This window comes from Myotis yumanensis, unplaced genomic scaffold (assembly GCF_028538775.1).
Source record: "Myotis yumanensis isolate MYYU_CA2020_CCGP unplaced genomic scaffold, mMyoYum1.0.hap1 SCAF_3, whole genome shotgun sequence".
In the NCBI taxonomy this organism is placed as follows: domain Eukaryota; kingdom Metazoa; phylum Chordata; class Mammalia; order Chiroptera; family Vespertilionidae; genus Myotis; species Myotis yumanensis.
This window is the reverse complement of record NW_027223754.1, coordinates 42,948,482-42,970,914: the sequence shown is the minus strand read 5'-3', so window position 1 is coordinate 42,970,914 and position 22,433 is coordinate 42,948,482. Positions and strand designations below refer to the sequence as shown.

Here is a 22,433-nt window from a genome sequence, read left to right as displayed (position 1 = left end):
GTTGTAGAGTCTCTCTTCAGCCAGCCTTCCTGTGGTTCTGGGTGATGTCCGTTCAGTCTTTTAGTTGTATTTTTGAAATGGTTGTTTGCGGCAGCGGTCTCCGGTGTTTACCTACGCCGCCATCTTGGTCGACCGGGAAACAATTAGATAAACTGAAAACCAGATGGCTCTTCATGATAAAAAGGGAAGCAGATATTCAGAGGAAACATCTAGTTGATGGGAAGAAAAAGGTGGGTTTGGATGGGGAGGTCTGAGGAAGTGTGGAGCTCAATGTGACATGGGACTTCTGGAGAAAAAGAAATGTATAAGAAAGATTTGCTCTGGCGAAACCAAGATGGCGGCATAGGTTAACGCCGGAGTTTGCTGCCTCGAACAACCACTTCAAAAATACAACTAAAAGACGGAACGGACATCATCTAGAACTACAGGAAGGCTGGCTGAGTGGAAGTTCTACAACTAGGAGGAAAGAGAAAAGCATACCGAGGCTCAGAGGAGACGCAGCTGAAGTAAAATCCTGAGGTGCGGAGGTGCATGTGGAGCGGGCTGGCGGCTGAGGGTGCGGTTGTCATTTTCAATCGGGAGGGAGTCTCAGACTCTGAGCTCCAGATCCGGGTGAGTCTTTAGGGACCCAGACTCAAACGGGAGAAGCGGGACTGTCTGGCATCGGTCGGAAATCGAAGGCAGCTTTCTCTCCTAGGTTTGCAGCGATTGCTGGGACTCTGAGAGGCAGAGCCCCTGGGGACGGGATCGAGAGCAGCCATAACTGCTCGCTCTGCCCGCCCTGTAGATCCCCTGGGACCCACCCCGCCCAAGCCCTACACAGAGGCATTTGCCGAATAGCCTCAGGCAAAGGCTAGATTAGCACCTCCCCAGAGGACAGAAGTTCTCCCACTGCAGACACAGCTGATTCGCACAGCCAGTTGGCCTGGAGGTCAAGTAGTAATTACCTACAACAATCAAGGCTTAACTACAACAAGACTGCGCACAAAGACCACTAGGGGGTACACCAAGAAAGCATAAAAAATGCGGAGACAAGGAAACAGGACACAGATGTCAGAATTGGAGGATATGGAGCTCAAAACCACACTTTTAAGGTCTTTCAATAATTTTCTAGAAACTGCCGATAAACTTAATGAGATCTACAAGAAATCTAATGAGACCCTCGATGTTGTGATAAAGAACCAACTAGAAATTAAGTATACACTGACTGAAATAAAGAATATTATACAGAGATCCAACAGCAGACTAGAGGAGCCCAAGAATCAAGTCAAAGATTTGAAATGCGAAGAAGCAAAAAACACCCAACCAGAAAAGCAAAATGAAAAAAGAATCCGAAAATACGAAGATAGTGTAAGGAGCCTCTGGGACAACTTCAAGCGTACCAACATCAGAATTATAGGGGTGCCAGAAGATGAGAGAGAGCAAGATATTGAAAACATATTTGAAGAAATAATGGCAGAAAACTTCCCCTACCTGGTGAAAGAAATAGACTTACAAGTCCAGGAAGCGCAGAGAACCCCAAACAAAAGGAATCCAAAGAGGACCACACCAAGACACATCATCATTAAAATGCCAAGAGCAAAAGACAAAGAGAGAATCTTAAAAGCAGCAAGATAAAGAAACTCAGTTACCTAAAGAGAATATGCATACAACTGTCAGCTGACTTCTCAACAGAAACTTTGCAGGCCAGAAGGGAGTGGCAAGAAATATTCAAAGTGATGAATACTAAGAACCTACAACCAAGATTACTTTATCCAGCAAAGCTATCATTCAGAATTGAAGGTCAGATAAAGAGCTTCACAGATAAAGAAAAGCTAAAGGAGTTCATCACCACCAAACCAGTATTATATGAAATGCTGAAAGGTATCCTTTAAGAAGAGGAAGAAGAAGAAAAAGGTAAAGATACAAACTATGAACAACAAATACATATCTATCAACAAGTGAATCTAAGAATCAAGTGAATAAATAATCTGATGTACAGAATGAACTGGTGAATATAATAGAATCAGGGACATAGAAAGGGAATGGACTGACTATTCTTGGGGGGGAAAGGGGTGTGGGAGATGCCGAAAGCGACTGGACAAAAATCATGCACCTATGGATGAGGACCGTGGGTGGGGAGTGAGGTTGGAGGGCGGGGTGGGAACTGGGAGGAGGGGAGTTATGGGGGGAAAAAGAGGAACAAATGTAATAATCTGAACAATAAAGATTTAATTTAAAAAAAAAGATTTGCTCTATAGGATGCATGATGAAATCCCCATACAGTGGGTCCTTGACTTACGAGCGTCCCGACTAACGAGTTTTTCGAGATACGAGCCGTCTCTCGGCCGATTTTTTGCTTTGAGTTGTGAGCTAAAATGCGGGTTATGAGCCAGCTTCAGATACCCCACGGCGAGTTGGTGCAGCGAACGTCACAGTGAACGCCACAACATCAGCCCAGCATCACGTGTCTCACTCGTTCACTTTAAGATTTGAAATACGAGTAATTTGAGTTACGAGCTCCGTCACGGAACAAATTAAACTCATAAGTAAAGGCCCCACTGTATTTATTTCCAACCAAACTATTAAAAGGGTCAGATTGCATGTGTGTGTGTGTGTGTGTGTGTATGTATGTGCGCACATGCACATCTGTTATGTCAACACATGTGTCTGGGCATTAGGTAAGAGCAGAGCTGACTCTCTAAGACGTGGAGAAGAAACAATGTGAAAAAATTATTTAAAATATAGGAATCAATTCCTTTACTATCCTCTAACTATCATTTACAATCAAATGAGGTTACTGACTGCTTTCTGCACTTTTTGCCTTCTTACCTCTGCACTTTTGTGCTTGCACTCTCTCAGCCTTAACTTCCTCTGTCACTTCCATTTCACTGAGCCATCAAAATCCAACTGATCTTCCGAAGTTTAAATGCCAAGTAAGAAAAGAAAGAAAAAACAACAACAACGAAGTTTAAATGCCACCTTTCCTCTAAAACCTTCTCTGATTCCCTGGCTGGAAATGATTTTCCTCTTAATTCCTATTTCTGTATTTTGTTTGCAGCTTTTTCAAGTCCCTCATTACCCACTGCCTTGAATTACAGGTCTTTCTCTACTGAGAGAGTGTGAGTCCCTCCTATGAAGGGATCCTGTACTATTCATCCCTCTGCCTCATCTAGATCCTGGGTCAGTACACTTAGCAGGTGTTCAGTAAACATGTATGACCCATGCCTGAGTCATAAAAAATAGTTTTGCTTTTTTTTTTTTTTTTACCTGCATCTTCTAACTCATGGGTTACATTTTTAAAGCTCTTTTGTGGGTAAAATTCCTTCCAATAATACAGCATTGGAAGGTAACATTGATAATAACAAATCATAACTGTAAACATAGTTCTAAAACAAACAAGGTAAAATATAATCAAAAAATCATTTAGAGGATACTGTTGTACTTCAATACCTAAATTGTAATAGGTGCTCATCCATTTGGTAAATGCATTTACACAATAAAATTATGTAGAAATGAAAGAAAAATTATCATTTTAAAGGTTTTCAGGCAAATGGGAGGGGGATGGACCACACTGTTATCTATCTTTGTCTTAAATTAAGAGAATTATAAAATGCAAATTATTACAGAATCAGAAAATGTAAGTAACCTGAGGTAATAATTAGAAGTAGTTTCATATTTCCCTTGTGGAAAGAATGGATACTTATGGCTATACACGTTTTTAAGTTTTATATTGTCCCTGTGCCCTCTGGCAAGAAGTAAGAAGAGAAATTTTGATTTGAGACACTGTTTGGAAGAAATAATGGGATCCCAGAGAAAATGAACAAGTAATAGCTGTATACATCAACATAGATTAATCTCAAAAACACAATGATTAGTGAAAAGGCAAATCACAGAAGAAAATGTACAGGATGTGTCCCCTTACATAAAGATAAAAAACAGATAGAATAGAGCAATAGATTGTTGAGACATACATGTATGAATCACAAAGAAAATAGGGAATTTAAAAAAATTGAATGTGTTAAGGTAACTTTGGTTAATAAAATTATACAGGTATACAATTCAACAATACCTCATCTTTATATTGCATTGTGTATTTACCACCCCATCCATCACCATTTATCTCCCCTTTACCTTCTTCTACCTCCCCCTCCCCTCTGGTAATCACCATACAGTTGTTTTTATGGAATAAAACAAAGCATTTGCATTAAGTTTCTGAGATAAAATCCAAGTCCTGCTAAGAAAGTTGCTGTTGCAGTGAGCCATTTTAAGTTTGATTCCAAAGCACCTGAAAAGCTCATTCACTGTACTTTATAGCAGCGATTTCCACCTTTTTAATCTCACAACACACAAACTAATTACTAAAATTCTACAGCACACCAAAAAATGCCTTGTAAAAAAAAAACAAGGTATCGTTTTGACAAAAAAAACTAGGTATAATTTTGATTTATTCACACTGGATGGCTATTGTTGTGTTGGCTGTTGTCATTTTTTATTTGCCACCCTAAGGGGGAAAAGGTCAGTGCACCTGACTAATCAGGTGTTGCATGTTTTACAAATTCTTGCAGCACACCGGTTGAAAATCTATAGTAATTTATGGTGCAGGGAGAGAATTTGGGGAAGCCTCAAGGAGTCGAGGAGAGGCCTTTAGCCTGAGCCAACATGGGGAGTAGACTCATGCCTTATCCCAGAACACAGCCAAGGGGTATTTATAAATATAACTCTGCAGCAATTAGTGCTTCCTTTCCTTTCCTCTCCTCTCCTCTCCTCTCCTCTCCTCTCCTCTCCTCTCCTCTCCTCTCCTCTCCTCTCCTTTCCTCTCCTTTTTATTGTATTGTATTGCTATTTTAGTGAATACTGAGCAAATTCTTTTAGAGGTCTTTGCTGAGATAGCTATTATTTTTGGTTCCCCCTAGAGGTTATTGGAGATACAGTAAAAAAATTAATGTCCAGTTCTCAGCGACTTTTATACTAAGCCACTTCTTAAAGAAAAGATGAAGGATTTTGGGGAGTTTAGAGGAGCAGATAACACATCTAAGACACAAGAGGCTATCAAAAGCAAAAGGAGACTTTAGGACACAACTCACAGGCATCCTTAAAATGCAGAAAGGCTTATTAACTTCTTTATTCAGATACAGATTGAGTTGTCTTTTTTCAAAAATGGGAATGTCAGTTTTTCTAATACAACTACATTAAGGCAGAGTGAAAGTTGTCTCTGTAGACTAGTAGGGTAAGGGTATTCAGCAAGTCTAGATTTATTCATGAAGTAAACACTTATTGAGTGTCCACTGTGTGCCAGGCACTACCCTAGCCACGGAGTTAGACTGATGAGTAAAAGCATCATTAGTGCCCTTTGCAAAATATGTATAGTAAAGAAGAGGGAAAATAATCAAGTAACATACAAAAAATGTATATTGAAAACAGCTAAAATGCTATGGAATGAAGGTACATGGTCCCAGAAGAGGAAGAGCCATAGAAGAGAAGGATTAGATATAGTGGTGGAATGGATCAAGAAGAAATTATCTGAAGAAGTGACATTTGAACTGAGGTCCGAAGAATGAGAAGAAATTAACTTGTTGAATTGTGCAGGGTAGGGATGTTCTAAGAGGGAAACAATATATGCAAAGATTCTGAGGCAGAATGCAATATGCATGGTACATTCTAGAAAAGAAAAGACAGTGTGACTACAGCACAGAGAATGAGGAGAGTGAGAGGGCTATGTTCAGGATTTAGGTCATTATCTTAAATGCATTGAGAAGCCATTTAAGTCTTATAAACTGGGGAATGATATGATCAGATATATGAAAAGCATATTATGACTTCAAGGTATAGAATAAATTGAAAGATGCAAAAACAGGGAGACTGGTTAGAGTGAATTGTGAACTAAAGCAGTGAATAATGGTACCTTAGCTTATCATGCTAATGAGAAGAAAAATGTTTTGATAAGTATTTAGAAGGTAAAATCCATATGACTTGAAAATGGACAGAATATGAGGGGTGAGAGAGAAGAATTGTCAAGAATGATTCTCAGGTTGCTTGCTTAAGGTGATTTGCCATTGACTTGGGACACATAAAGGAAAGATCATGAATTTGGTTATGGACGTGCTGAGTTGGAGATAGTAGTTAAACAAGCAAATAGAGCAATTGGGAAGGCAGTTGGTTATATGCAGGTGCAGCTGAGGGGAGAGGTTTGTGTTGGAGGCAGAGAAAAGTCTAGGAGTTACTGGTGTATAGGTGGAATATTAATGCTAGAGGCACAGGTGAGGCTTTTGGTGGATGGGGCTTAGAGTGAGAAGAGAGAAGGACCTAGGAGCTCTAACAATAGAGTGAAAAGGAATAGTCACAGACCTCAAATCACCTATGGCAATTGGGTATAATCCAGTCTTTGCAGTCCAGTGGCACAGAAAAATAAGAGTCACTTAAAAATTATTTATTTATTCAATTATTCAAGAAGTACCTTGTGAGTAGCAGCCAATGAACTAGGTACTAGAACTAATCCAAAGAAGAGGAAGGCACAGACTCTTCCTTGGAGTATCCCATAATCTGAGGGGGGCAAGGGGGGCAGGTTGGTGGGCACCAAGCTCTAGATCATCAACTTGATGAAAAAGAAGTATGGGGCCATGGAGAAATCCAGGGAGTCTTATTATAAGACTTGGGTGTGTGTTCAATGATTTGGAGAAGGATTCAAAGGAACCAAGGTCTGGATTGGAGTCTTCCAGAAAGCTAAACAACTAGGTGAATGGGTATGTTAATATTTTTTCCTTCCTTCCTTCCTTCCTTCCTTCCTTCCTTCCTTCCTTCCTTCCTTCCTTCCTTCCTTCTTTCTTTCCTTCCTTCCTTCTATAACCTCAGTCATTAATTCAAAGCATCTACCATTAACAACCAGTGCTTTATTATGTACCAGGCACTGGGGTGGTATATTACTTTTCCATTACAACATAAACATAGCAGCCTAAAACAATACAGTCTATAGGTCATAGTTCTGTAGGCCATCAGTCTAGGCATTTCATGGCTGTGTTATCTGTTCAACATCTTACAATGCTAAAATCAAGGTGTCAGCTGGGCTGACTGCCTGTCTGGGGGTACTGAGGAAGAGTCCACTTCTGAGCTCATTCAGATTTGGCAGAATTTGTTTCCTTGAGGCTGTGTGATTGAAGTCACATAGATTATTTGTCAAGGACAGTTCTCAGCTCCTAGAGCAGTGATGGTGAACCTATGACATGCGTGTCAGAGGTGACACGTGAAACTCATTTTTTTGGTTGATTTTTCTTTGTTAAATGGCATTTAAATATATAAAATAAATATCAAAAATATAAGTCTTTGTTTTACTATGGTTGCAAATATCAAAAATTTCTATATGTGACACAGCACCAGAGTTAAGTTAGGGTTTTTCAAAATGCTGACACGCCAAGCTCAAAAGGTTCGCCATCACTGTCCTAGAGGCTGCCTGCCATTTGCTGCTATGTGGTCCCCATGGGCAGTTCATAACATGATTATACATGCTTCTTCCACGTCAGCAGGAATGAATCTCTCTGACTTCTTCCTCTGCAATCAGCTGGCGAAAGCTTTCTGCTTTTAAAGAACTCAGGTCTAACCAGGATTACCTCCGTTTGCCATATAACACGACATAATCACAACATCTGCCCATACTCAACAGGACGAGATTGTACAAGGGCAAGCAAGGGTCACTGGGAGTCCCTCGGAATTCTGCTTACCTCAGCTAGATAAATACAGATATCAACAATCAATAGTGCCTGTCTACAAGGAATTCAAAATCTCACTTAAGAGCCAGTCATATAAACACAATTTAATTATTCAGTATAATAACAGCTACATAATTGTAGTGAGGTGGAACAAAGGAGGGAATATTTCACTTTACCTGCAACAAAAGGATGACAGAGTATTCAAATTGTTTTATGGAAGAGATGTTTCAGCTGAGTGTGGAAGGGCAAGCTGGATCGTCAGGTGATAGGGTGTGGAAGAATATTCCTGATGGAAGGTTGCCAAGAATGGAAAGTATGTGCGTACTGAGGAGGTGTGGGTCTTGGCCACTGACATGTAGTTGAGTGAGAAAAGGGAGCTGATAGTAGTGTAGACATAACAGATAGAGCTATGAGGTAGAACAGGAGCTGGTAAAACAGACTCAGGAAGAGCAGCCGTCAAAGATCTAGTGTTGGTTTGAACTCTCCACAAGCAAGCTAACCTCCCCAACCCACTCCTCCTTGGGTGGTGGCTTGATTTGGATAAGCTGCCATCAAGTGAAGGACATCATGATTTTATCTTGCTCTGTCATTTTGTCCTTTAAACAAACAGAACTTCCCCCCCAAAGGCTCAGAAAGACAAATGTTTCAATTTCCTTTTTTTTTTTTCAGAGGAATGAGATGTTTTTGCATTTGCTACATTAGGACAGCACTTTAGAGTTAGACACTTAAATGATGTATCATTGCCTTATAAAAATCACAAGAACAACATTTAACTAACAATAGTTGGGAAGAATTAGCATTAAATGCTTAAGAGCAATTTACGGGAAAGAATGATCAGAAGACAGCTATACTGAAAATGAAAGTGCAACTGTTTTAATGTACTTTTTGTGCAAAAATGTATATTGAATTTGGGTGTCTAGAGCACAACTAAGAATGAATTGGATTAAAAAACCCATCTAGTTCACAGCGTGATTTTAAAAACAAATAAGTTTATTAATCAATTAAATAAAAATGGACATACACTCCTGAGGTTCTGTATTGGATGTTGATGGGTTTGGGTAGGCAGGCTTATAGCTACATTAAACTGTTTTATTTTAACATTTAGAATATATTTTCTTGATAAAATAGAAAACTAGGACAATAATGAACAGAACTCAAAGTTTTAAGAACATGCTCTGAGGACAAGAAGTATTTACTGCCTGATTTCTCAGAGAAAACAAAAATAATTTAAAAAGCTTTGAAATAGCTCTAGCTGGTTTGGCTCAGTGGATAGAGCATTGGTCTGCGGACTGAAGGGTCCCAGGTTCGATTCTGGCCAAGGGCACATGCCCAGGTTATGGGCTTGATCCCCAGTCGGGGGCGTGTAGGAGGCAGCTGATCAATGATTCTCTCTCTTATCATGTTTCTATCTCTCTCCCTCCCTCTCCCTTCCTCTCTGAAATCAATAAAGATATATATATTTTTAAAAAGTGCTTTAAAATAATAAGATTCTGCCGTGCCGGTTTGGCTCAGTGGATAGAGCTTTGGCCTGCAGACTGAAAGGTCCCGGGTTTGATTCCGGTCAAGGGCATGTACCTTGGTTGCGGGCACATCCCCAGTGGGAAGTGTGCAGGAGGCAGCTGATCGATGTTTCTCTCTCATTGATGTTTCTAACTCTCTATCTCTCGCCCTTCCTCTCTGTAAAAAAATCAATAAAATATATATAAAAAAAATAAAATAAAATAATAAGATTCTATATTAATAACCACTAGAAGGTAACATAATTTTTTCCCAATAGCCAATATGCTTCCAAGGTGACCAGTTTTTTTGATAAATGAATATATAAGTAAATATATATATATGTAAATATATATATATATATATATATATATATATATATATAATAGAATTTTGCATTTGTGTAGTATAATTTATCAGATCCTAGGAACATCAATTAAAATGGTGGGGAAAGGTCATACTACAATGAATGTTACCAGTAGTAGGAACACAATTGAATGATTTGTCAAAGGAGTCATTGCTCACTTCACCTTAGGAAGGACATAAGCAAGAAGTATCAGGGGTTTGAGACTAGGCACCTGTTAAGGGAGTTTGTGGAAACTCATTTAGCAGCTGAAAAGGAGAGCATAGTTATTTCTTATTCAAAGAACATCTGCCGATGAGGTGTAAAGCACTGGGCTAAGTGCTTTAAAAAGAGTCTTCCTTAAATTCTGCCCTCAGAGAACATTCAGATCATCTGTGTTTCTGGAAAATGTCATTCTAATGGAGCAAAGAACAGCCACCTACAATCTTTTTTAGAACATGTTTTAGATATCTGATTTCTTGTGATACATATAGAGAGAGAGATTGTCAAAATAAGAAATGTCCAAACCTGTAGAGAAACTTTATGAGAGGTTATTTGAGCCAAACTGAAGACATATGCCTGAAGAAAGATCACAAATGTTTCAAAGAATACCAGTTTTGCAGCTTCTTCTATGCATTTGAAATTAAGGAAGGAAGGTAAGGAAGATCACCTGGTGGTGGGAGAAATCAACTCAGGGAGGGGATCACAGGATAGTTAAGATTATGGTTCTCTTAGGAGGCCTGAAAGGGAACATTTCAAAGGTGTGTTAACTTAGATGCACAGAAACATTGGGCAGGGCTTTCTTAAGGCAAAGATAAACCTTTTAGTAAAGAAATTATATGCCTGGGGCATGACCACCCCCATGACCTATCCAGTAAGGAATTTATGATCAGATGACCCTATAAGATTATTTTCCATAGAACCCCCACTTTTTTGTCCACAAGATGTATAGATGTCTATCTATCTATCTATCTATCTATCTATCTATCTATCTACAGAAAGTGAGAGATATTGAGAGATAGATAGATATAGAGATATTGAGAGAGAGAGAGAGAGAGAGAGAGACGATAAAATTCATTGCCAGTGTAGAAAAGAGGGGCATTGTAAAATGATTTACCCTATGAAACATTAAAAAAAGAGAAAATAGTCTTTCTAAAATATACTGTTACCTAGGCTTTTCTTTCCAAAGCTAATAATTAAACTAAGGTTATCTGTCTTGCTGTGGAAAAATGAAAGTATATTTTTAAAGCCTGCTTCCTTAAAATGAAATGTAAATGTTTTGAAGCTCAAATCCATTTGAAAAACGCAAACATTTTAATTTGCTGAGAGAACGAATAATTATCTGCATTGATTTTTTTCCTCCCAATCCTTTTTCTGTTTCTCCTCCATATTAATGAAATTACCATCCAGGTAGCTTTCTGAGCTAGGACACTTTGAGTCATCCTCAATTTCCTCCTTTCATACTTAGTCACTAGATGCCATTGGTTCCACCTCTGGAATATATCTCAAATTTCTGCTCTTTGATTCTACTGCCATTCTTTTTGTTTGTGTCTCATTTCTCTCATGGACCATATTAATTGCTTACTTAGTCTTTTACATATTTTTTTCAACAACTATTTATAGAGCATTCACTGCTGTGTGTTACCTATTTATTAAAAGCTCCACAATTTCTATCTCCTATCCTCTCATCTTTGAGCTCAAGATACTATAATCAGCTATATATTTTATATCTCTATTTGACTGTCTCATTAGTATTTTATACTTAACTTATCCAAAGCAGAACTCAGAATTCACTCCTTCCACCCCCAGCCTCCCGACTGGTTTCTCTCTCATGTCACCCCTTTTCAGTAAATAGAACTGTCAGCCCTCCAGTTCAAATGATAAACCCCAGAATCATCTTTCATTCATTCATCCTTTGCTAACTCCTCTTCATCCAATCTCTCAGCAAGTCCTATTGATTTGGCTTCCAACATCTATCCTGAATCAATCACTTCTCTCCATCTCTGAATTAGACCACCTTGTTCAAATCCAAATACTGTCATTTATTAGCTATGTGACCTTGGGTAATTAATGTCTGAAAGTCTTGTTTTCAAAGACAAAACCAGACCTTTTAAAGACAAAAATAGATATGATTAAAGAAAAAGAATTCTAAAATACGACTTTACCTGTCAAGAACCAAAATCTGACTGAGTAAGGAAAAATGTACTGGTTTGGCCTTTTTATCTCCCCCAAATGGATTTATTTTGACTGGTGGGAAAAAAAAAGGAAGTTACTAGATTCTCAGCGGGAGTGGTATCAATGCCTAGGGTGTATTTGGGCTTCTCACAAAAATGAGGCATCTTGACTGGAATTTATTTGCTGGTTGCAATGATAGAATTATCTTGCCTCCATGTGACTTTCAAGTATTCTATTTTCATAAATTGGGTTAGCCTCCATGTGTAGTGGAATTTCAAGATAGATATTTTTTTGAGATATATTATAGAGAAGTACTTTGACCTGACATTTAAAAAGACCTAGCTAATTTATGAGAATCATGTTTCCTGTTTTCCTCCCTCCAAAAATCTGTACTTTGTCATCTCTGCTTCATTCAAGGTTATTCCCCTCTTTTTTTTTTCTTATCATATGTACATTTGTAAGTCAGGTCTATTCTTACTTATCCTACCATTATTTTAATTCTAGTATCCACTAACACCTCTGCTCTTTCAATTTCTTCTTGAAAGGGATGGCTTGTGAACTCTTTTATTCAAACAAGATATTTTAGAGACAAACATTTCACTACTTTATGTTGTCTGCTGTAGTCAGGTATGAATATTTACATGTTGAAATTCACAGTATTTTATTATTAGTACTTTCTTTTTATAACTTCTTTACATTACAATTAGGGCATTATATTAATTTTTTTGCAAAATTTTATGTATATGTAGGTTCCATTATCTATCCCATTTAACTTGGGGTTATAAAAAGGGCTATTTCAAAATATTTGTTCAACAAAAGCAAATGCTGGGGTTGATAGGGTTGAGATACTGATTTAGTTACAAACATGCCCCTGAGAAAGGCCATAGGAGAGCTTAAAGGGCTGGCAGACAAAAAAAGGCACAGTTCAGTTGAATAAGATGCAGATCATCCTATCTAATAATAGGCAAAGATGGTAATTGACCGTACCTTCACTATGCCTCCCATTGGCTAATCAGTGCGACATGCAAATTAACCACCAACAAAGATGGCGGCTAATTTGCATACTGCAGGCAGGGCAGGACAGTGCGAGCCGCCATCCGGGCCCTGTGTGCGGGTGTGCAGACCTGGGCGGCAGGGCTTAGGCACCGCCTAAGCCCTGCCCCCAGCCGGGATGCCTGTGTGCCCCCTAAGCCCCGCGCCCCTAAGCCCGCCCCCAGCTGGGATCCCCGTGTGCAGCCTAAGCCCCATGCCGCCTAAGCCCCGCCCCAGCTGGGACCCCAGTGTGCTGCCTAAGCCCTGCTAAGCCCCGCTGCCAGCCGGGAACCCATGGTGATCCCAGAGCAGGAAAGTGCAGAGGGCAGGCAGCTCCCAGGTGGGCCTGTTCCTGGGTCGATCCCAGAGCAGAAAAGCACAGCCTGCAGGCAGCCCCCAGGTGGGCAAGCTCCTGGCTCACCATCCCAGAGCAGGACAGTGCAGCCTGCAGGCAGCCCCCAGGTGGGCCTACTCCTGGGTCACCATGGTGATCCGTGAGCAGGAAAGTGCAGCCTGCAGGCAGCACCTCACCCTGGCCACAGCTCAAGGGAGAGAACAACATGCAGTGGAGGCCAGGAGCCTGAGAGATCAACACAGAGGGGCGCCTGCTCCAAGCCTCCACAGTGTGGCTGGGAGCAGGCCCCCAGCAGACACACACACACACACACACACACACACACACACACACGGGACGCCTGCTCCGAGCCTCTGCTGCCAGACTGTGGCCCTCGGTAGGACATCCACTGAGGGCTCCCAGATTGTGAGAGGGGCAGGCTGGGCTGAGGGAACCCCATCCCCCAGTGCACGAATTTCGTGCACCAGGCCTCTAGTCCTATATAATAAAAGGGTAATATGCAAATTGACCTAAAAGCTGAATGACTAGAACAATCGGTCGCTATGATCCACACTGACCACCAGGGGGCAGATGCTCAATGCAGGAGCTGCCTCCTGGTGGTCAGTGCGCTTCCACAGGGGGAGTGCTGCTCAGCCAGAAGCTGTCTCATGGCTGGCCAGCGCAGCTGTGGTGTCGGAGCCTCTCTAGTCTCTGCAGCAGCACTAAGGATGTCTGACTAATGGCTTAGACCCACTCCCCGAGGGGTCCCGGACTGCGAGAGGGCGTGGGCCCAGCTAAGGGACACACACCCCAGTGCATGAGTTTTTGTGCACCAGGCCTCTAGTGTGGACATAATGGCTGAGGTTATAAAAGGGCAGTAGCAGAACCAGCAGAAATCAAGACGTAACCTGAGTTCAGCTGAGCCTAACTGCATACTGGGGGGAGCTCTGTGAGAAAAGGAAACTTCCACAGACCACATCTCCTTCAGCCAAAGCAAAGATGCTACATAAGCTCCCTTAGCTTACATCACCCTAGAGAAAGACAATGAGAAAAGAGAGGGGAGACGAACTTGAACATCTACCCCAAAGAGACAGAGGTTAACTAAAAAGTGACTGAGTTAAGTTGGATACTTTTCATTTTCCTTTCCTCAGGGAATAGAATCTTAAAGGTAAACTTTCACTCAGCCAGTATGGCTCAGTGGTTGAGCATTGACCCATGAACTGGAAGGTCACGGTTCAATTTCTGGTCAGGGCACATGCCCAAGTTTCAGGCTCAATCCCCAGTAAGGGGCATACAGGAGGCAGCCAAATGATGATTCTCTCTCATCATTGATGTTTCTATCTCTCTCTCCCTTCTCTCTGAAATCAACAAAAAATATTTAAAATATGTTGAAACAAAAAAGTAAAGTTTCATTCTGCTATTAGAAAATAAAGGAAGTTACATCGGTCCATATTGTTTCTGGACTCATGACTGTAAGCTCCTGCCATATCTTGCCTGGAAAACTGCACTAGCCTCCTAACTGGTTTCTCTGTTCTCTTCCTAATCCTAATCTATTCTTCATGGATATGAATGAGCTTTTCATATCAATTCATCATAACTTTTCTTTGATTAAAACTTCCCAGTGGTTACTTTGCACCTGTTATCATGGCTCTGAATGATCTGGCTCCAACTACCCTTTCTTACATCCTTTCTCTACCTTGAGCCTGCCAAGGTCTTTCCCACTCCAGACTTTTGTACTTGTTCTGCTTAGAAACATCTCTTCTCCAGGATGTTTGATACGGCTGGTTCATTCATTCCAATCCCTCATGGCTCATCTATCCCCTTTGCCTCTGCATAACAAGTCTTTTCTGACTGCCTCCTTCTCACCACCCCTGTCATTTATTTTTTTTTCATATGACCCTCCTTATATATCTGATAGCACTTGGAGTGGTCTCCATTTATATCCCAACTGATGGTAACTCCTTATTTCCAGTTGTGTAGGCCCCAAACCTTGGCATCATCCTTGGCTCCCCCTTCCTCTTATATCCCACATTCATCCCACCAGGAAACAGGCTGATGGCTCTGTCTTGAAAATGCAGGCACTCTGACCACTTTCCACGGCCTTCTCTACTACCACTTTGTCTTGGTCTGAGTCATTATCATCTCTCACTTGATTACAGAATAACCACTTAACTGGTTTTCCCATTCTATGGTTTCCCTCTTATAGTTTATTCTCAACAAAGCTGTCAAAATGACCCCTTTAAAACTATTTAAATCCTTTAGTGACTACCCATTTCTACCATGGCCCACAGGCCCAGCAATTTTATGTTGCTGGCATTTAACTCGTGAGGGAAAAAAATATTGTCTTTATCGTTCACTAAAGTATTCCAAGTACCTAAAAATAACTGATAACATAATAGGGACTCAGTACATATATCTTTGGATTAAATGAATGAATCTTGGTTATTGATTCATCATTTATTTTTCCATTGTTGGAATGTAAGATACATGATGGAAGGGTCCTTATTGGTCTTGTTTAATGTTGTATTAACAAAACACTCAGAACTACACCTGGTATAGAGTAAATGCTTGACAAGCTCTTGTTGAAGAAATCAGTGAATATCTACTATGAAAAGATTATTGTATCTGCTTATACTATAATAAGTTAATGAATGCATTATGCATACAGACAGTACAGTTTCCATTCATCATTCATAGGCAGCTACCTATGGTGAATGAAGAGTGTTATACAAGAAAGCAAAGAATAAACTGTTAATATAAATAGAACTTCAAGGAAAGCAGTGTGTAGGGTTATGGTTGCCCCAGAGTTACAATCATGTAGTGAACTGGAACATATTCAGTATATATCACATTCTTTGGGCAGTTTGCCCTGCCTATACAAACTCTCTGCTTAACTTCCTCAGGAAAAGAAAGCCATTGCTTTTCTGGTTATTTGCAAAACTGCTTACCCCAGGGGCTTTTTTTTTTTTTGGTTTGTTTACAAAAATGAAAAAAGTCATTTCCGTGTATAAGAGCACTTTGTATTCTTAAAGGAGAGATTCACACTGCCAATCACTTACATAATCTATTTTGTTTTTCATTTGTATTGAAGGGCATTCATACCTCTATATTACTGTGTGCAAATCTAGGGAATCTAAAACTATTCTCTGTGATCGTTTGGATTGTTAATCTCTCCAGGGTTTCCTCAACAATCTCAGAGGCAGTTTCTGGCACCAAAGGGAAAATGGAGAAGTTGAGATGCAATTTTATCTCCCAATTGAACTTGATTAAATGGGGACTGTTCTAATCAAAAGTTTGAATCCCAGGGGAATGCAATGTTGTTAACGGGTTTGAGAATATTTGAGAAGAACAGGGAGGAAGAGTGCTAAAGTTAAGGCAGAGAGAGAGAATCAGGCAAGAAAATAATTGTAGTAAAGCTTATTAAGGCATAAAATTAGGTGAACAAATTGCTTCACAGATAGTGTTAAGCTCATTGCTAGACTGGCAAAGGAAGTGGAAGGAAGCTCTTTGAAAACATTATTTTTATTATTTTAATAATTTGTGTAGGAATCGTAGTAGCTGCAATCTGTTAGCCGGAAACAATTGCCAGCTGGTGTCATCATGGAGTAACTATAGTAGGCTGAATGCAAATATGTTTTTCCTTTTCACCTGGAGAGCATTCAATTTTAGAAAATTTCTATTTATTTTCACCTGAATGTGAGGTCTGCCCTCGTCGATAAGAAAGCCTGTTTATTGCATGATTTAAGAGCTCTGATTAGTTTCACACCAAGTTCCACAACTGTGATAGGGAGGCCACTCCTGGGACAGTGTTCACACTACCAACATTACCCGTCATTAAAAACGAATACTTGGTTCCATGCCTGAATTAACTGTGTCATTGCTTGATTCTATGCATTGTTTTCCTTGTGGTTACCCCAGGGAAATGTTGGTGCCTCCTTAGGTATTTTACTGAAAGCAAAAAGAGATCTTCTAGGATAATGTTTTTTGAAGAGGGTTAAAGGTACACTTATTTATGGCAATATATTTTGTTAGCAACATAGCTGTTATGTTTGTTTGTTATTATGCTTTCTTCTGAAATTCTCCTGAATAATGTCTTTTAGCAATGATATAATCCTTGTTAAATTGTATTGTCTTTCTCCTTTATCTGGGAACTCTCTGACTAAGTCCAAAATACTTCAGGGTGTGGAGATTGCTCAGCTTGCCTTTAAGCCTGAGGGAGCGGTAAAATAATTCAATTGTTCTATTGCAGTTCCTTTGCCTCTTCCTGTCTCTTGACTCAAAGGGTCTTGAGAGGGAGAGAGGAAATTATGGGCTCTGTTGTTGATGTTCATTGGATTTTTTCAAAGGTGATTTGAATGTATTTCAGGGATATTAGTGGTTTCTAGTTTTGGCTCTGCTTTCACCCAGCTTTCCTTGGTTCAGTTTCATAATCTCTGAAATGGGATATTATGCTCCTCTGATCGCCATAGAGCAGTGGTTCTCAACCTTCCTAATGCCGCGACCCTTTAATACAGTTCCTCATGTTGTGGTGACCCCCAACCATAAAATTATTTTCGTTGCTACTTCATAACTGTAATTTTGCTACTGTTATGAATCGTAATGTAAATATCTGATATGCAGGATGTATTTTCATTGTTACAAATTGAACCTAATTAAAGCATAGTGATTAATCACAAAACAATATGTAATTATATATGTGTTTTCTGATGGTCTTAGGCGACCCTTGTGAAAGGGTCGTTCGACCCCCAAAGGGTTGCGACCCACAGGTTGAGAACCGCTGCCATAGAGTATTGTTCTGAGGAGCAGATGAGATAATGGCTAGGAAAGTGCTTTCCACTATACAAATTGCCACCAGCACTCAGGTTACACATTTGTGTAGCGAACAAGGTTATATTTATCCATAAGATAGCAAGTGATTTTATAAAAAATGAGAAACTTCTCAAATAAAGTAATATGAAAATTTGATAAATTTTTACTTTGCTAAAGCAAATATATGTATTTCAAAATAAGGACACCATTAACTGGATGCACACAGGGAATAACTGTTGGGTTTTATCGGGGTTTTGGTTCTATTTCAATTTCTTGCTTGGGAGAGTAGTGGGATGCCATTAAAAGGATTTTAAACTTTAAATGAAGGAAAAAGAATCTAGTAAGCTTTAAAGAAGCGGATTCATCTTGCCTCACACCTTTCTTACTAATATAGGTCATACAGTGTCAGGAAGGGCACTGTTTGTGGCTGTTTATAGAGTTGAAAAGAGGAAAGGAAGCAGAGGAGGGAAGCTTTCTTAAGGTGAACCCCCACCTGCCTGGAAAATGAAAAATAACCTCCTATGGGCAAGCCTTAGCATCCCTGAAACAGATCTGGATCTTAAGTGATGGTTGCCAAGGGGACAGTCTAACAAATGAAAGAGATCAGCACAGTGTCTCAGGAAGAGACAAGTACCTCATAGATCTATAAGGAGGCCAGGTGGGAATGTTGGCTGATACAAAGGCATGGAATGCCAGGTGTGGTTGACTGGGACTGGCAGGGTAGCCAGGAGGGACATGATAGTATGGGCCAGGGGATAAAACTGCATTGTCTTGACCTTCAATACACTGCCACTCTCCACTTGGGTCAAACAAGACCAGGAATTTATTCCAATTGATGGTACAAACATCCATTATCTGAAAAACAGAAATTGTTATTATCTAAAGATTTGGTTCTCAGGTAAATGCAAAATTTAGATGTTTGAAAAAAATAAAGTTGTTTTTTTTTTTTAAAAAAGAGCTAATTTATGTTAAGAAATACAGGTAAGTGCAGGGTCTTATCGTCCACTTTGCGGGGAAGGGGTGGGTCTTGCATATTTAGTACCTCAACGTGTATTAGTAGGATGAATTTCAGCAGGTGACCCCTAAACGCCTCTTACTCCATAAGTACTGCATGGTTGTGGGAAGGGCTGTCTGGGCTGGAAGAAATGAACTGGGTGTTGAACACAGAGCCTGATCGATTCACCGATTCACCTTAGACGCCTAAGGGACAATGGCGTCTCACCATGACTGGATGCTGGTTGAATGAAGTTGTCGAGTTGGACACACCAAGTTTGTCGTTAAGGAAGGGCTGGGAAAAACTTGAGCACCAGTTAGAATGTCTTGGGTAGAAATGAAAAGCTGCCTGGAGGCAATTTCCCCTGCTGACAAGGGACCAGCCTACTCCTGTGAAGTCCTGTTTAGGGGAATCCACCCAGCGGTGTGCAGGTGTTATTCCCGTCGACAGGCCGGCCAGATTTCTCTCCACCTCCCGATTGAGAGAGCAGCCACGCTCTCCTGCGGGGCCGCTCCTGGCTCCGCCTTTGCCTCGCTCCCGCGTCTCTCCTCCCTCGAGGCAGAAGGGATTCCCGGCGCCAGCTGCCACCCCGAGCCCCGCGGAGCAGCGGACTCCTCCCCTGGAAACTCCTCCGGGGCTGGGGGAGCGGCGGCGCATGCTCCGTACCTTGGGCAGGTTTTTGCTGCGGGTAGCAGGGCTCCTGTCACTCCGGCGGGCGGGTTGTGGCGGTGCCAGCCGGTGCGTGCGAGTGTGTCTGCGTGCCCGCGCCCGGGCGGACCGACCCGGAGCGGCGGCGCTCCTCTCCCCGAGAGGCGGCTCCGCACGGGCGCCTCGCCGGCCGCCGCGGCGGGGGCTCCTCGGCAAACTTGCGGCGGTCGCCGGCCGCCCTCGCGGCTCCCGCGCCTCGCGATCTGAGGGCAGAGGCGCCCGCGCGCGTGCGGAGCGCGGTGCCCGCGGCCGGCCGTGGCGGCGGGGCCCGGCCGCGCCTTCGCCCTTGGCCCGCGCCCCGGCGAGCCCCATGCAGCCCCCGCGCTCGCGGCCGCAGCTGCCCGGCCGCCCGGCCGCCCGGGGCAGGTCCCGGACCGGAGCCGCTCTCCCCAGCGCCTGAGCGCCCGAGCGCGGGCGGCGGGATGCCCCGAGTCGCCTGAGAGCGCGCCCCGCGCCCCGGCGGGAGCCAGAAGCGGGCCGAGCCGGGCGCTCCCGGGAGCGCAGGGCGCCCCGCGACGCCGCCGCCGCCGCCGCCGCACGCGCCGGCCCCCGCCTCCCCGCTCGGTCCGAAGGCCCGGCTCCGTCCGTCTCGAGCGCCGGGGTGCCGCGGGGCCGCCCGCCCGCCGCTCGCCTCGGCGTCGGGGGCATGGAGGAGAGGCGGGCTCGGAGCCGCGCCCCTGAGTCCCCGAAACTTCCGAGCGGACGCCCGTCCGCGCCGCTGCCGCCGCCGCTGAGCCTGCCGGCCTGAGACGGGACCATGGATGAAAGGTTCAACAAGTGGCTGCTGACGCCCGTGCTCACCCTCCTCTTCGTGGTCATCATGTACCAGTACGTGTCCCCCTCCTGCACCAGCTCCTGCGCCAACTTCGCGGAGCGGCCCCGCGCGGGGGAGGCCGGCCAGCCCGCCGCCCCGGGGCCCGCCCGCCGGACGCAGGTGCCGCCCGAAGACGGGGAGCGGCGTCCTCAGCTGCCCCCGCCACCTCGGGGCCCGCCCGAGGGGCTGCGGGGGGCCGTGGCGCCCGAAGACGACGACGATGAGCCAGGGGACCCGGAGGAGGAGGAGGCGGAGGCGGAGGAGGAGGGGGAGGAGGAAGAGGAGCCGGACCCTGAGGCCCCCGACCACGGCTCTCTGCCTCGGTTCGTGCCGCGCTTCAACTTCACCCTGAAGGACCTGACCCGCTTCGTGGATTTCAACATCAAAGGGCGCGACGTGATCGTGTTCCTGCACATCCAGAAGACCGGGGGCACCACGTTCGGCCGGCACCTGGTGAAGAACATCCGGCTGGAGCAGCCGTGCAGCTGCAAGGCGGGCCAGAAGAAGTGCACCTGCCACCGGCCCGGCAAGAAGGAGACCTGGCTCTTTTCCCGCTTCTCCACGGGCTGGAGCTGCGGGCTGCATGCCGACTGGACGGAGCTCACCAACTGCGTGCCGGCCATCATGGAGAAGAAAGACTTTCCCCGCAACCACAGCCACACCAGGTACCGTCCCCGGCCCCGTCGGGCTCCCTGCCACCTCCCCGCCCCTCTCTCCCTAATGCCGACCCCTGGCCGCCCTGCCCCTGCGCTGTCTGGGCGGGCTGGGCTGGTAGTTCCTCCAACGTCTCTCAGGTGGGGGCAGAGGCTTTGGGATTTGGGATGGCGATAAGAAACCTCTGGATGGTTCCCGGGTCTTGGAACCCGCCCCCCCCCCCCCCCCCCCCCCCCCCCCCCCCCGCCTTCACCCTCTTTGCTTCCTTCAAATGTGTGGGGAGCCATTTGTGTGTCTCCCTCCTTGTGCCTAGCGTGGTGTGGCATCCCTCTGAGCCAAATGCTTGGAAAACCTTGGAATGGCGAGGAGGCCTGAGTTCGATCAGCGAGGTAGAAGCTTGTACTTAACTTCTGTGAGTGGAAACCCAAGTCCAGTAAAAGACAGAGGAGGGAGTTGGGGGTAGAGAGGCAGGGCAGGAGTTTTCCAGGCATGCTGAGGCTGAAGAGGAGTCTGATTCCTCTGTAAGTGGCTCTTAGGTGGCTGCTCGCCAGCTCAGGAAACCATCCTCTTGATGGCACTTGGAAGATACATGTTCAAATTCCTGCTCCTACCTTGATAACCCTAATTCTGGAAATGGTTTTTGTTGCTGAGCAATGCCAGGATTTTTAATGCTGCTCTCAGCAAGATTTCCACTTTCTCCCAGGCCAATCCATCAGCTCATTCAAAAAGTATTTGTTAAATGCCTACCGTGTGCCTGGCAATGTGCTCAATGCTAAGTGGACACAAAGATATAGTAAGTAAAATCCCTTCCTTTCAGGATAGAATGGCCTTTCCCCCCTCCCCCTGTTAAATAGTGATACTGCTGAGAACTAGGAAAGTTTGACATCTTAATAGCCAATGAAACTGCTTACATTATTAACATCCTTTGAGAGAGACATGGGTTTAAGAATTTGGTTGAATGTTCTTTCTGCCCATTGCAATTTGAAGATTAATCTGACATGCTTGCTCAAGGGACTGAAATATTAAAAGGTTGGAACACTAGTTTATTGAAGTTTTTATCTCAAAGGTTTCAAACAATTTGGTGTAAGGAAATAGGAATTTAAAAACTCAAGCTCAATATGTTGATATCAGATAGCTTTTGCATTTGACATTATGGAAAAGCTTCATTTACTGGCAGCTACCCAGATTCTAGAATTCACCACCACTGAAGCATCTAATTCTACTTCATTTCTCCAAGAATGAGCAAAATTTCATTATGGGATTTTTTACTCTGGCAGTTTTTCAAATGCTTTCTCTCCTCCCTGCTCCTTTCCCTGTTTAATGGAAATTGGTGAGAATAAAAAATAGTTAGACTTGGAATGAAGGCATTAGACTTCCTTAGTATATTTTAT

The 22,433-nt window shown here is 43.3% G+C and overlaps 1 protein-coding gene across 1 annotated transcript in view; it reads left to right on the top strand.

Annotated features, from left to right (window-relative positions):
- The first annotated feature begins 20,178 nt into the window (after positions 1-20,178).
- Positions 20,179-22,433, top strand: part of HS6ST3 (heparan sulfate 6-O-sulfotransferase 3) — a 713,743-nt gene continuing 711,488 nt past the window's right edge. The window contains exon 1 of the mRNA XM_070408738.1: positions 20,179-21,053. Coding sequence (XP_070264839.1) covers positions 20,332-21,053 — 722 coding nt within the window. The 5' untranslated portion in view covers positions 20,179-20,331. The remainder of the gene's footprint in view (positions 21,054-22,433) is intronic.